The 15427-nt window shown below is 58.6% G+C and overlaps 1 protein-coding gene across 7 annotated transcripts in view; it reads right to left on the bottom strand.

Moving 5' to 3' along the window:
- Positions 1–6118: 6118 nt before the first annotated feature.
- The window catches only part of CEP164 (centrosomal protein 164), a 65958-nt gene continuing 56649 nt past the window's right edge, over positions 6119–15427 (bottom strand). For all 7 annotated transcript variants that reach the window (XM_058289435.2, XM_004452910.5, XM_012523087.4 and 4 more), the window contains 13 exons: positions 14747–14890; positions 14236–14319; positions 14017–14085; positions 13527–13702; positions 13074–13200; positions 12733–12800; positions 12040–12247; positions 11148–11255; positions 10403–10517; positions 9585–9914; positions 8752–8818; positions 7842–7964; positions 6119–7657 (listed from right to left, as the gene is read on the bottom strand). In XM_058289435.2, the coding sequence (XP_058145418.1) occupies positions 7564–7657; positions 7842–7964; positions 8752–8818; positions 9585–9914; positions 10403–10517; positions 11148–11255; positions 12040–12247; positions 12733–12800; positions 13074–13200; positions 13527–13702; positions 14017–14085; positions 14236–14319; positions 14747–14890 (1713 nt within the window). In that variant the 3' untranslated portion in view covers positions 6119–7563. The remainder of the gene's footprint in view (positions 7658–7841; positions 7965–8751; positions 8819–9584; positions 9915–10402; positions 10518–11147; positions 11256–12039; positions 12248–12732; positions 12801–13073; positions 13201–13526; positions 13703–14016; positions 14086–14235; positions 14320–14746; positions 14891–15427) is intronic.

Below are 15427 nucleotides of genomic sequence, written 5' to 3'. Positions count from 1 at the left end.
GCTTGTCAGGCCTGTACCCCCCAAGTGCCCACAGCACCACCAGGCCTGAGGTCGGGAGGTATTCTGGTGTGAATCCTGCTTCTGCCACCAAAAGTTTGACCTTTGCAAGTCTGGTGCTTGTTTTTTCCATCTGGTAAAATGGAGGCGCCATTGCCGACCTCTTAGGGTCCTTGTGAGGCCTCGGTGGGGTCTGCAGGTAGGTAGAACGCTTGGCACTAGTCCGTAGGAAGTAAATGGATATTAATAAAGGGCCCTGTGACGATATGTCTCTGAATTACACGTAACTCCTATGGTATGTTCACACGTGTGCTTGGGGGGGAGATGGGGGGTCCCTGGTGTCTGTGATCACCCTGCTTCACTGTCAGAAGGACGAGATGGAGGATGCTTTCTTGTGTCTCCAGGGGGCAGAATTTAAAAGGCAGACTCTCGAGCTCAGCAGTGTTCAGCAGCAAAATGGGCTGCTTACTGGCTGAGAAGTACGTGGTCCTGGGCAGTGCTGCGGCAGAGGCTGGGTGGTGGTTTATGTCTCCAAAGCGCTCTGCGGTTTATAACAGTTCAGGGTACTTCACCCGGTGTCGACACAGGTTACCCCATTAATCCTCTCCACGTGAGTTATTTGAAAATACCCCCACTATACAAATGAGGAAACCGAGGCCTAGAGAAACAGATTCTTTCCCAAAGATGCCCCACCAGCAAAAGGCAGCCAGAATTTGAATCCCAGTCTTGGAGGCAGCATAAATGGAGCCTTGGAGCCAGACTTGGAACCCAACCTGAAGTAGCAGTAAGGAAAAAAAAGTCCTGCCTCCACCCCTACCCTCGCCCCTTTCCTGTCCTAGGCTTATCTGTCCCAGGGGTGGCCCTGCAGGTGGACTGGTCACTGGGAGGGAGGTGCTGGCCCTCCTCGTGAGGAGCCCCGAATCCTGGTGTCCACCCCACCCTGGGGCACCTTCTCAAGCCGGACAGGCTCCCGCTGCCTCCGGCCCTCCTGCCTGCCAGCCCCGAGGCCTGAGCCTGCTCCCCTTTCTCTTCTGAGGCCTCTGAATTCTTTGGGGTGCTCCTTGACAAACGCTAGCCTTGACGGGGAACCCACTGCCCCAGCAAACCTCTTCCAAGCCGACTGTCTTGCCCTCTCTACCTGTCAGTTTTGCTGTTGATCGTGGAGAGGTCACAAAAGTTCCAGGATCTGCCAGGGTGCCCGATTTCCTCACAGATAACACGAACAGCTAACTTCCCTGGTGCTGGACACTCGGAGGGCTTTATAAGAATAATTCACTTCTTCAGCCCTCATCAGCACTTTTACAGATGTGAACACTGGCACAGGGAGGAGGTGAGAACCTGCCTTCTCTGCTTTATCCCCAAAAGAGGCGCTCACCAAACCATCCCCCGGCTTCCTACCTCTCCAGAGCAGGCATCCCTCTTCCAAGAAGGCCTCCTTCTCAGAGACGCCATCTGGAGGTGCCTGTGGCTCCCCCCTCCTCTGGATAGCAAAGCCCTGAGGCAGGCCGATCGCTCCCACCGGGAGCTGAGGGGCTTCTGTCCTTCCTGGAGATGAGGGTGGCCCCTCCCTTGCCGTGCTGCCCCCCACAGACCACCCCTTCCCAGACAGGAGCCCTCCCTGCAGTCAGGGGCTGCTGGAGACAGCAAGGCTCCCAGCGGGGAGGCCACTGGGGGCCCAGAGGCTCTCTCCCAGCTCAGGACCACACAGCCCCGGGCTCAGATCCACGCCCCTGTCTGGTTAGAGGGCAGGGCCCTGGGGGAAGGAAGCAATTCACATGGGACTGGGTGAAGGTGATTTGGTCCCTTCCAGTTAAAAGCCAAGAAAGGAGGGAAGCAGACCTGGCTCAACTGATAGAGCGCCCGTCTACCATATGGGAGGGGGCCTCCTGGCCCCTGTGGTGAGCTGGCCCAGTGCTGATGCGCGCAAGGAGTGCCAGGCCACGCAGGGGTGTCCCCCAAGTAGGAGAGCCTCACGTTCAAAAACTGTGCCCTGTGAGGAGAGCCGCATGGTGCAAAAAAAGCGCAGCCCGCCCAGGAGCGGCGCCGCACACACGGAGAGCTGCACAGCAAGATGACGCAACAAAAAAGAGACATAGAGGGCGACGGAGTTGGCCCAGTGGTTAGGGCATCTGTCTACCACATGGGAGGTCCGTGGTTCAAACCCCAGGCCTCCTTGACCCGTGTGGAGCTGGCCCATGCGCAGTGCTGATGCGCGCAAGGATCACGTGGGGGGAGCCCCACGTGCAAGGAGTGCACCCGTAAGGAGAGCCGCCCAGCGCGAAAGAAAGTGCAGCCTGCCCAGGAATGGCGCCGCCCACATGGAGAGCTAACACAATAAGATGACGCAACAAAAAAAGACACAGATTCCCGTGCGGCTAACAACAACAGAAGCGGACAAAGGGGAAAAAAAACACATGGCAAATAGACACAGAGAACAGACAACTGGGTGGGGGGAGGGGAGGGAAATAAATAAATCTTAAAAAAAAAAAAGACAGATTCCCAATGCCTCTGAGAATGCAAGCAGACACAGAAGAACACACAGCGAGTGGACACAGAGAGCAGACAATGGTGGAGAGGGGCAGGCAAGGGAAGAGAAATAAAATAAAAATAAATCTCTAAAAAAAAAACCAAGAGAGGAAACTAACCGGCTGCTCTGCCCTAACCCAGGAAGGGAAGAGGCAGCCTGTGGGAGCCTGGCCCGCAGTCCTTCGTCCTGGGCCATCTCATCCCAAGCCTTGCTCCAAACAAACTGCGGCCATCAGTCCTGGAGCATGTGCCGGCCTGCTCTATTCTTCTCGTGCTCTGGAGCCAGCGTCTCCACAGGAGCTCTGCCTCCATCACCCTTACTCCATCTCAAGGGGCCCTGGGATCCCAACCCGAGCCTGTGGGGTCAGAGATGCCACTGCTGGGAAACCCTCAACAGTCCCACAAGCCTCAGAGAAGCCAGAAAGGAAGAGGAGGAGCTACTGGCTCCTCGGGGTGGTGGAGCCTCCCAGAAGGCCACATGGGGACCCACAAAGAGGAGGTTCAGAGCTGTGAGCACAGCGCCCCGCTGGCCAGGATGGGGCTGCTCTGAGATGTCACTAGAGCTTCTAAAAGCACTGAAAACTAGCACCGCTACCTTTGAGGTGAGCAGCTTGACGATGACCTAAAGACAAGATCTTGGGGTTCAACCCTGCATAGAAGACAGCTCCTGACCCACAATGGAGCTAAGAGTTTCACGATGTGCTTGTGTCTGACCAGGAAGATAATATTTCAAGTAAAAATGTTGGCTCATTCTAAATTACTCTTATTTACAAATGTCTGATGTCTCCCCGTCACACCCTGATGTGACTGCTGTTCATGACAGTAGGGCACCAGCACCTTTCTCTTCTTCTTTCAGTGGCGGGGGTTACGTCTCAAAGCATTTAAGCTCCCATTTCAGCGGACTCGTGGTAGAAACAAGGTCATTGCCAATGTGGGTGCTGGCCAGTGTGACCCACCAAGGGGAAAACAAGAGTGAGTTCTGATTTCAAACTAGAAAGAACTGGAAAAGCAGGGGTAGGTTTGTCTTTCCCTTTCACTGAGGTTTTCCATATGGCAAACTGTTACATTGACTCTCACTGGGCATTCTAGGTAAAACACCTGCTGAAGACCGCAAATGCAATGGGAGGAGCAGGGGAGGTAGGCAGGAGATGCAAGATTAAGGGGGTAGCTTCCCAATTCATCAGGGCACTGGTAGACACCCCTTTTTTTTTTTTAAGATTTATTTTTTATTTATTTCTCTCCCCTTTCCCCCTGCCACCCCCCATTGTCTGCTCTTTCTGTCCACTCGCTGTGTGTTCTTCTGTGTCTGCTTGCACCCTCAGTAGCACCAGGAAACTGCATCTCTTTTTTTTGTTGTTGCATCATCTTGCTACGTCAGCTCTCCCTGGACACCCCATTTTTTACCCATCACCTCCCCACCTTCAGCACTCTTGCCCTCCTGGCTGAGGCCAAGCAACCCCAACCCCACAGAGCAGCTCAAGCTGAGACCACCCCTCCCCCTACCACCTCATCCTGGATTCAAGTGCAGAGCTTTGGACCAGGGGTGGCCTCCCTCAGGTCACAGAGCTGGCAGGTGACCAGGTCAAGAGTAAACCCAGGAAAGCGGATGTGGCTCAGCTGACAGAGCATCCGTCTACCATATGAAGGGTCCAGGGTTCAATCCCCAGGGCCTCCTGACCCATGTGGTAAGCTGGCCCATGCACGGCGCTGCCGCATGCAAGGAGTGCCCTGCCATGCACAAGGAGTGCCCTGCCATGCACAAGGAGTGCGCTCTACAAGGAGAGCCGCCATGCGTAAAAAAGCGCAGCCCGCCCAGGAGTGGTGCTGCATACATGGAGAGCTGACGCAGCAAGGTGACACAACAAAAAAAGAGATGCCATTTCCCAGTGCCACTGGATAATGCAAGCGGATGCAGAGGAACACACAGCGAATGGACACAGAGCAGACAACAGCGGGGAGGGGAGAGAAATAAATCAAATCTTTAAAAAAAAGAAAAAGGGTAAACCCAGGTGTCCCAAGACCTCGGTTCTCTCCCCACTTGCCATACCGCCATCTTGGGGGGTGGGCTCTACCATCATTCCTGTCACCCTGCAGAAAACAGTCAATAAACCGCTCACAAAAGAGCTTTGGGGAATCCAGCTGATCCTACATTAGGAATGATCTACTCCACCTGTAAAGGGCGGGAGAAAACAGTGCCCACTCTTCGCGTTTGCATAAAATCTCCAGAAATAACTGGCAAAGGAGCCCTGGGTGGCTCGGGGAGTAAGAGACTTCTTCTGTCCGTTCAAATACTGCGCCACAGAGCATATAACCTCAAAATAAACATTTTTTAAAGCACTCTTCTGAAGCCCCAAGCTGGCGTCAGGACTCCTGGGTTCTGATCCCACCTGTGCCACATACTGACGGGGTAACTTTGGGTGATTCATGTAATCTCTCTAGGCCATTTCCTCCTGGACAACGAGTGGGATGCACAAGTGAACTTCCAGGCCCCTTAGAGAAATAAAGGTCTAAGATTCCAATCACGTAGGTCTATGATTCCACAAGTCTCATCTCCCCAGCTCGATTCTAAAATCCACAAGGGGAGGAATTGGGACAATTTTGGAGTCTTCGGAAAAGGTCCCTCTTTAAACCTTGGCTCAACCAGGCTAGAGACCGGCGCCTTCCTGGGACCCAGGAAGACCAAGCTGGCCAGACTGACCTGAGAGCCAGGAGGACAGGGGATGCTGGCATGGGGGACGTGCTCAACAGAACTCCACTCTCAGACACAGAAGGAGCTGGGTTCAAATCCTACGTTCACGTTGTGACCTTGGGCTATAGTGATGACTTAACCTGAGCCTCAGTTTCCTCATCTATAAAATAAGAACACCAACTTCGTGAGGTTTAAAGGATTACATGAGGTAACACGAGAAAAGCACTTGGCACAGAGAAGACATAAAATAAATGTTAGCCTCCTTCCTCCCTTCCTTCATTGAGCTGCTAGGACAGAGGGACCCAGAGGAGGCTGGGTTATTTTGAGTATTTTGTTTCTAAGGCAGCTTTCTTATGCAAATCTGTGAAATGTGGCCATCTCATTGGCCCTCCTAGCAATTTTGCTGCTACAGATCCAAGACTGAATGTAGGCTGCTCACACCACTGGAGCGGAGAAAAGCCCACCTAGCTTTGCGAGCTTAGGGCTTCAGGGGGCTTAGCTTTCCTTTGTCTGCAGGGGGCTAGGAATGCCAACTGGCTTTTGGGAAGTGGCACTATGGGACTCCAGCTGGTGGGGCGGGGGAATTGGGAGGCGGGTGGAGGGAGAGAGCGGAACTGACAGCACGTCCCAAGGGCTGGCAGCCGGCAGAGGGAGGTCTGGGGTGAGAATGGGCATGAGGCTTCTGCACACGTAGGAAGCACTGGGCTTTCTCTGTGACATCAGGGTCTCTGAGTCTTGGCTTCTTCATCCATACAAATGGAACTGAAAATATCTCCATCATCCATTTGTCATGCTGACTGAATCAGAGACCTAGGAGGTGTGCCATGAATATTTTCTCCTTCCTCCGTCTTGGGAGGTTGGAGGTAAAGGCCTGCAAAGTGAAGAAGACACGGTCGCACCACTGCCTTGTAGCAAATGAACCTGCAGAGATTTAATTGATGTAGAAAACACAGGATTGTCACCAGAGTTGGTTATAATATGTGAGCTATTCCCAAAGCACCCAGAATGGGCCAAATAACAAAATGGACTTTTTCTGTATGGTAGACTGAACCCAAAATGTATCTGATGAGGTAAAAAAGTCAGCTTGGATCTTGGTTTCTTATTTCATGGCAAAGAAACGAGTGGTGGGGTGTTCAGTGTTGGTTACCATGCATTGGGGAGGCCAGGGCAACCGCACGGCTCTAAAGACACGAAAAATGGGGCATTTCATGAAAGCAGTGAGGCAGAGAACATCCTTGTAGCCCCCGAGGATCTACAGATGGTGCGTGGGGCAGGGAGCTGGGCTAGCAAGGGGTGCGGTCCCTCACTGCCAAGGCCAGGGCCTGGTCCGGCACTGACGTCCTTCGGCCAAGCTGCCAAGCTCTGGGAAGAGGCGGCAGAGGGCTCAGGGGCATGGGGCGGTGCGGGTGGAAGGCTGAGATGGAAGAGTCTGATTCCAAGCCGGGTGCTGGGGGCAGCGTGGAAAAGAGAGATGGAAATGAGGACCCAGGAATACACTCGTGTTCTGGGATGTTCTAGAAAGGGAGAAGGCAAGGTGAGGATCCAGGGCCATCCCTGTCTCTGCCTATGGCTTTTTGGCTTCCTGGAGAAGTTGTGTGCTGGAGACCTGAGAATGGAGCTGGGATGGTGCCGGGGAGGAGTCCCAGGGAAGCGGGGTGCGTCCTGGGCAAAGCACAACCCAGCAGAGGGAAGGTATCTGGCCAAGCTTCCTGGGGCCCAGTTTCCAGCAATCCCAGGCAGGGAGCTGGGCAGCCAAGTCCCATCCTGAGAGTCGAATGGAGAGACCGAGAGCTCAAGAAAGAAGACAGTAAACAAACGGGCGAGAAGCAAGGGCCTGACCTCTATGAGCCTGAGGTATTGGAGAGACAGGCCTGCACCCAGAAGAGCCATCCCAGGGTAGACATGCTGGAGGGCTTGGGCCTGGCACATTAAAGACCACACACGCCGCCATCCGCCTGCGGGTCCAAGGGGCCGACCCTCAGCCTCCGCAGAGCGCTCCTCTAATACCACCTGCCTCCTAAAGGTGCCCGGTCCCCGACGCCCAAGCCAGCCTGCCCCTCGGCAGCCCACTGTCCATGCTGCCCTGTCGATGCAGCAGCTGCTGGCTCACAGAAGTCCAAAACGTCTCAGCCTGAGACACGTGGCGCGCTCACAGAGGGCTTGCCGTGCCCAGTCATACCGTCCTCCTCAGCCCTCTGGCCCTCCATGGTTCCGCCAAGCCCCAGGTGGGGCAAGCAGCAAATGAAGGGACCGGAGGATACTGATCGGAGGGAGTAAAGTGCAGGAGCTCCTCAGGCACTTGGTCTGGGCGGAGGAGAGGCCAGGCCATCCCAAACCCGCTGCTCAGGGCCTTAATAGTGATACACCTTCAGCCTGTTGTTCTCATCCAGCCCCAGCTGCAGGAGGCCCGGGGTGGCCGGTGGCTTGGGCACCGAGAACAGATGCCTGGCCACAAGGTAAAGGAAAACTCTGCGGTCAGCTGAGCCCTTGTGGGGAGTGGACCGTGGAAGGAGGGAAGGCCCGACGGGGTCCTCCTCCGACCCCCAGGGCACAAGCAGGGCCTCCTGCTCTGCCAGTCACCCTCTGCAGCAGGAAGGGACCAGGGTCTGGGAACCAGTTCAAAGGATACGACTTGGGGTCGTTCTTGAAATGTTCCAGCCACTTCCGGTTAGCCTCGATCATACCCTGAAAGCTGGTGCCGCCCACCTCTGGGACTTGGGAATGGGGGCGCTGCAGGAGGCGGAGCTGCTCACTGGGAAGAAGGATGGTGTGGGGGGGCAGAGGAGGCAGGTGCGTGGGAGGAAGGGGGGCACGTGTCCAGCTGAGAGGCCACCACGCCCCACCTCCTCCCTCTTCCTCTCACCCTTCCTCAGTGACTCTTAAGCAACTACTGGCAAGAGCTGACCATTTCCCAGGTAAACTCCAGAATGCCCCTCCAGAACAACAGGCATCAGTTCCCAAGAGGGAAGGTGGTGGGTGCCCCCCTGCCCCCGTCCTGGGTGAACGATACGACACATGCAGGCTTCGGGCTCCCAGCCAATCTCATCAGCAGAAGAGCTCCCTGGTGTCGACTCAAAGACTTGCCCAGCACAACTCCCCAGCTGGCCAAGGGGTGGGGTGGGGACTTACAGTTGGAGGCCAGAGCAGGGAGGGGGAGCGCTTGGCAAGGAATACGATGAATGGGAAATTAATAAGAGGTTTCAATAATTGCCCGCCTGTCTCTCCACAGGGCCCCTCGCTCCAGATGTTGCTCAGCAGGACTGGGGCAGAAGGAGCAGCACGAGGCAGACAAAGAGCTCAACGGCAAAGGCCAAGGGCTCCGGGGGGAAAGGGCGGGGCGCAGAGTCCCACCAGGGCCAGGTTCCCCCGCCCAGTGCCACGGGGCAGCTTCCTCATGGAGCCGGGCCAGGGAAGGCCAGCCCCGCCCCGGGCCTCGGCGGTCTGCACTTGGCTTTCCTTTGGTGTCTGCTCCCCTCCGGGTCCCACCTGCCCGGGGAGGCCCAGCGAGCGGCCCGAGCGCAGTTCCACGGAAGGCTCACCTGGCAGACACGTAGCCCAGCCTGTTCTCCAGGGACGCGGGGCTGCTGCTGAGGAACGGGACTCCAGCTGGAAAGGAGGGGCAGTCGTTCTGAAAGGGGCAGGGGTGCGCCCGAGCCAGACCCCAGACCAGCCGGGCAGCCTCCCTGCTCCCCAGTACCTCCTGGCCCATTCAGAAACAGGTGAGGCAGTGCCCCCCAAAACAAACAAACCAAACAGGACGAGAATCAGTGGCTGGAGGTCAGAGATAGGAACGGTCCTATTTATTTTGCTTCTAAGACTTAAGCTACTTTTCATTTTAGGTTGGGAGCTTGGTGAAAAGAGAGGTAACTGTTTCCCTCAAGTGACTGCTTTCTATGGCCTTTCACGTCCCCCAGCTGGCCCAGGAGCCAAAGGAAGCCACACAGTCACCAGGTTACAAGCGAAACCCGGAGTCCGAGACTTGGGTGAAAACCGAAGTTCATTACTCCTTCACTGGGAGAGGATGACAGGAACTCTCCGCGCCTCAGTTTCCTCATCTTAAAGTGGAGCTAAATAATTACTACTTCAGAGAGTTACTACAGGGACTAAATGAAAAACAGAATACACTGCACAAAACGGTGGCTATTGTGGGGGTGCCAGCGATGACCATTCAGGCTCTGCCAAGCTCAAGAGTCCTTACTAAAGACCTGGTCGCTTGGGCCCTGGTAAGCCATCCTGACCAACTAGGTCTTCTTCACCAGGTGCCCTCAGACCCCTGCCAAAGTTGGGGTGAAGGAGGAAGAGTAGGAGGAAGGAGGATGAGGAAAAGGAAGGGAGAGGAGGGTGGGAAAGCTCAGCCCGCGGGGAGGCTTACTTGGAAAATACTTGCGCCATTTCTCCACCAGGAAGTCGTCCACTGTTTGAGCCACGGAGGAGGAGAGCCTGGGGCCCAGCCCCGGGTCCCAGGCCCAGTGGGTGGACGTGGGCGGGGCAGGGGACGGGGCGGAGGCCCTGGCCAGGGAGGGGTAGGTGGGAACGGAGGTGCTCCTGGAGGCCGGCGTCGAAGAGAAGAGCGGGGGCGGGGGCTGCATGTCGAGGCCGCCTAGCATGCTGAGCACGCCGTTCAGCTCGCTGCTGATGCGCTGCAAGGAGCTGCTCAGGAAGTGGATCTTGTTGGGGATGGCGGGACACGGGGTGGGGAGGACTGAAAGGAAAGAGGCAGATGGTGGCGAAGGACTTGGGCTCAGGGTCCTGGGACGCCCCCAGACCCCGCTGACAGTGAAGCACGCCCCCGCCCGCCCTTCCGCTCCAGACCATGCAGCTGGGAGGCTGGCCGCGAGAAAGACCCTGGGAAGGGGCCCAGCACCCTGGGGAGAAGGCAGGGAGAAGGGCCCTTGTGCCCACGTGCAGGCCACAGCAGCAGAGGCAGAGGGTCACAGTGCAGAGAAAAGGCCGGGTGACCCCCGACACGCTGTGAGGCGCCCCGCGGTGTTCAGCGGCTTCGCCTGCCCTTCAGCCCTGTGTGCGGCCACCCAAATGGAGCCGCTCGTTCCCGAGCACTGGCGGAGGTCCCACCCTGAGCAGGCGAGGGGCAGGCGCTGGCTCCAGAGGCCTGCAGGCCCTCACCGCCGCGGCCTCCGTGGTCCCCGGCCCTGCCTCGCCCTCCCGCACTGCCCCGCTGCCACCACTCACCCTGAGGCAGGGCGGCAGATTCCGAACTTTCGCTGCTCGTGTCTTCCACGTCGCTGAGGTCAAAGGTCACCACCTTCTTGGTGGCGGCTCCTCTCAGAGTGTCCTCATCAGAGGCCTGATAGGGAGGAAGAGGCGGTCACCATGGGCACTTCCTGTGCGCTTTCTGCCCCGGTACCCGCGTGGCGCGTGGACCGAGGTCTTGGCGGGGAGGCTCTCACAGGACCCCACGTTCCAGAGCGCCTTGGGAGAGGTGCACCCTGCCGGCTTGGGGGGTGGGAAGGAGCAGTGAGGAGAGCTCAACCACCTCCGATAAGGGCCCAGAAAGACGCCCACCCTGCCCACCTCAGGAAGCACCTACGAAACTCTTCCTCCACCACACTCAGCTCGGCATTCCGGGTAAGCCCACAGCAGGGAAACCTGCGTCTATTCCCACCAGCCTGGTTGCACCTCTCCTCGGGTGCCATGGCGGGGTAAGGGGGGAGCTGGCGCCCCATCTCAGGAACCTTCAGGAAGAGCCTGTGGGTACACTCCGCACCGCTTGGCACAGATATCTGAGCCCACAGATGTGTTTCGCCAGGTCAGAGCTGAAGCCGTGGCCATTTTCAGCCCAGGAGCCCTCAGCCCACTGCCCAGTTCCGGGCCTACTGGTCAGCTCCCCAGCGCAGGACCGGAAAACCCATCCCCACCCCAGGAACAGGAGAGGGAGGGCATGGCCTCTCTGGGCTCCACGCCTGCAGGGGTGCACCTCTTCCCGGAGAGAAGACTCCAGCTGGCTCAGCCGCTCCTCCTTCTTCTTGAGCAGGTCCTGGCCTTTGCGCATGGCAGACTTCATCTCGTCCAGGTGCTTGGACTCCTGCCGTCCAGGAGAAAGGGGAGGAGAAAGGCGGTGATTGGCGGCACGGACTCTGGAGTCCCAGCTCTGCCATTTGCTGGCTGGGAGATAGTGAACGAGTTACTGACGTTCTCAGGCTGGTTCCTCATCTATAAAGAGAAATACTACTTATCATAGAACCCTGCGAATGAAAAGAGAGAGTGGGTTGGCTGCATAGTGCCACACCTAATAAATTCTCAAGCGGTTACAGCTAACCAATGGTTGCTGTTATCGCTGCTCCCATGACCATCACCGTCATCATCACTGTCACCAGAAGGGACTGAGCAGAGCAATGATGGCCTGGGGAGGGAAGGGGGGTGGGAGCACTGCACGCCCTTGGGAAGTCTGCTCCTGTCTCTACCAGCCTGTACCAGCCTCTTGCCCTCTGCTGCCCCAAGCCAGCTCCCTCACCACCAGCTCTGGGCACTTCCAGAATTCTATGGGACAGGCATGGTCCAAGAGAGCCCAGTCTGCCAGGACCCACAAATGGTAGGAAGATCTGGGGTCCCAATCAGCAAGTCTCTGCTTTTCATTGCAAACTGGGCTCCTGTGTACCGTTATCGTGAAGATCAAATGGCTGAATGTGTGCTGGGCACTGCCCTGTAGATGTGAGGTGCAGCCCTGCCCAGTGATCCGGGGCCCACGTGACCACCCTCACGAAGCCCCACAATGACCAGCTGAGGGAGAGCCCAAGGGCAAGCGTCCCCCTAGCACTCGCTGGCCTCCGCCCGCGCAGGGCTGGCAGGCTGTCCTCCAGGCGCCTGACCTCCTCCAGGTTCCTGCGCACGTCGTCCAGGGCCCTGCTGCCTGGCGGGTCTTTGGCTGCCTCCTGGGCATTGGCCAGCTCATGGCGCCAGTGCTGCTGGGCGGCCTTCAGAGCCGTCTGCCGCTTCCGCATGGAGCGCGTCTGCCGCACCAGGAACTCCTTGGCACTACGGAGGGCCAGCCCCTCCGCAGAGAGGTAGTGCCGGACGCTGCGGGAGGACAGGCCAGGGCAGGGGAATCGGGCAGGGCAAACAGACGGCTCTGGGAACCCCTGCTCTGGGCCACACACCCCCCTTCCCTGGCTGGGGCTCCCCCTAAGCACGGACTGGGGCTGCTGGGCTGGGCAGTGTGTGGGAGGCCACCCACTGCTACGCCCCAACCGCGTGTGGAGAGCTGGACCAGCAGTCCTCCCCGTTGACCAAAGGGATCATGCCTGAGGCCTCCGGACAGACGGCAGACACTCCCGGGGGTCTGCTCCTAAGTGGAGGCCAGCAGGTTCAGCACACCAGCCGGGAACCCTGACGGCAGTACGTGGCTTGCAGAGGGTTCCCCAGTCCCCCGACCCCTGATGAACCACGTCCCCTGGTGATCACTGTCATCTCATCTCAGCACACGCCAGCTCAGCAGTGCAGGCACTCCCTCGTCCCTTCCCAGCCCTCCTCAGCACTGAACAATTCAGGCCACTGGAACTCACCTGTCCAGAGACGCGTCAGCCTCCTCCTTGCTCTGGGAGACGGAAGAGGAAAGTTCTTTGGTCTGATTCTGAGGACACAGGGCAGAAAAGACCCACTGAGTGCAGTGAAAGCAGACGTCCTGCAAGCTCGAGATCCCAGAAACCCTCCCAGCAGCCTAGACGTGAAACGGCCCTGCCCGCTGCCAAGCGCTCTTGACTCACAGACACCTTTGACTGGTGGAGGCAGGACGCTGGGAACGGCAGGGGCCTTCACTGAGCAGAACCAGGCTTGCCCCCTTCCTGAGGCCCTGCCCAGCCCCCAGCCCAGCACCCTGTCCCTTCCAAGGCACAGAGACGCTCACCGTCCCGAGGGATTTCCTCAGGTCCTCCACGTGGAGCTCCAGCGCCAAGCGTGGGGAGGCGTCACTCTCCTCGACCGCCAGCTCGTGCAGCGTGTCCTGCTTCCTCTGAGCTTCGGCCTCCAGGCTGCTGTGTGTGGGCAGAGGGGGCAGGGAACGAGGCGTCGGGGGAGGCGGTGGCCGGAGGCAGCAGCTTCAGCCCCCATCTCAGGAGAGAACAGGCCCGGATCCTTCCCCGCCCTCCCACCCAAGCCGCGGAGGCAGGGCTGGGGCGTGGCCGTGGAGCCAGGCCAGCTCCTCGCAGCCCTCCGCCACCGCCATCCACACGCGCGCCCACAACGCAGCGGGCACGAGTCCCCCCGCCAGCCTCCCACCTCTCACTGTTAGCGGGGCCCATGGGCGGTGGCAGTCAAGGGCAGCCTGGACGGGCCGAGGGAAGAGGCGTCGCCCGCGCACCTGATGCGCGCCTGCAGCCTCTGGCTCTGCGCCTGCAGCCGCTCCACTTGGGACTCCAGCTCCGACTTGCGGGCCCGAAGCTCGTCGAGAATCCTTCGGATCTGCCGGTTGGACTCCAGCAGGTGGCTGTGCTCCCTCTTGGCCTCCTCCAGGTGCTGATGGGTGGCCGCGGCTTCCTGGGGTGGAAGGCAGGGAGGCCCGAAGAGGATGGGGGGCAGGATGGGGCTCAGACACACTGAAGTCCCAGCGCCTGAGGTCAGGGGGTCTGTGGCCCCCAGCCACCCCCCACAGCTCTCCTCAGTGAGGCTCCTGACGGGGCCACACCGTGGCTCTCCCCGTGGAATAGTGGCCAACACGGTCTGGAATCCCAGCACCCCGGACAGATTAGGAGAACACAGGAGGAGGTAAGGAAGAAAGAAGGAGGGAGAGGGAGGAGAGGAAATGGAACGGGCAAAACACAAAGCAGGGAGCCCAGAATGAGCAGACAAACCTCACTCTCCAGAGCAACCTGCCTCTGTGCGTCCAGCAGCTGCTGCTGCCTCTTCCGGGCGGTCTCCTCCTGTTGGGGAAGGGCCAAAAGGGAACGGGCCTTTTGGCTCTCTCCAGTCCCTGGGTCTAAGGGGCAGGAAGGGCTGCCCTCTCCTGGGGGAGCTGTGACTCCAAGGTCAAGGGTACCTGTAGATCCTACTCCCCTCCCCCACACTCTCACCTGGATGTCCAGCTCGGCCAACCTGGCCTTGACATCTTTACTCCTGGTTTCAAGCTCCACCTCTAAGTCTTGGAGCTTCCTTTCCTGCACAGAAGCATAGGTGGAGAGAAAGGCGTGAGTGTAGAACGGGTGCCTGGCACTGTTCCTGAACCCACTCCCACGCCACGAGCACCAAGCTGCCCTCTGGGTCCTGTCCAATTTGGCCCTGGGACCTCCCAGGAAAGCAGCACACCCTTTATTTCCGGTGGGTGCAAGGAGAAGCAAAGGTGCCCACCCACGCCAAGGCCTTCCCAAGAGCCAACCTTTTCTTCTAACACCAGGGAAGTTCCCTGGGCCAGAAGATGCTGGATCAATGCTGCCCCTGCTTGGGCGTGGCCCGTGAGACCCCCACCCCTGAAGCTGTCAGGCTCCACCCTGCTGCAGCCACGGTGCCCGCTCCCAGCTCTTGTCCCCGGGCATGGAGATGTCCCGGTAGACCCCCTGACCCCAGTGTCAGCCCAGGGCCCCTCGCCTGCTCCCGGTGCCGGCGCCGTGAGTCCTCGAGCTGCTTGTCCTGCTCCTGCCTCGCGGTCTCTAGCTCTCGCTCGTGGGCCCTCTGCAGGCGCTCCAGCTCTCCCGTCAGGTGCCCCAGGAGCTCAGCCCGCTGCTTCCTCTCCTGCAGGGCATGGGGGGCACTGGTGGGAAACCACGGCGGCCCCTCACACCCCTAAAATTGCAGATCCCCCCCGCTCCCCAGCCTTGGGTCAGGAGGACGAGGGACACCTGACTCCCCGAGGCGACACGGAGAGCACCAAGGGCCCTTCAGCCGGAAAGCCTGGGTCCCTGCCTCTGTGGCTGCAGTGGATGCTGGACAGAGGCCATGAGGAAATCCCCTTTGGGAGCCTGACTCTCCTACTACTCCATCATGTGCAATTTTTCCTTCTGAAGGGAAGAAAGATCATTAATATGTCCTGACCACTAGTCCTCAGCCAGGTCACAATTGATGTGCATAGAGATTCAACTGAACGGCAGCGCAGGCCAGCTATCTCTGCCCTGGGAGAGAATGCCCAGATTCCGGAGCAGTCCCAGCAGAGGCGGAGCGGTGGGCTACGGGCAGCCCTGCCCAGCACCCCTGCCTCGCTCACCCCCAGTGTGAGCCAGGAGAGCCAGCTTGGGTCAGCGCGAGCAATCAAAGTTTCTGGGGCTGAAGACA

Source organism: Dasypus novemcinctus, chromosome 27, assembly GCF_030445035.2.
Source record: "Dasypus novemcinctus isolate mDasNov1 chromosome 27, mDasNov1.1.hap2, whole genome shotgun sequence".
NCBI classification, from domain to species: Eukaryota; Metazoa; Chordata; class Mammalia; order Cingulata; family Dasypodidae; genus Dasypus; species Dasypus novemcinctus.
This window is presented reverse-complemented; position numbering and strand designations above follow the sequence as displayed.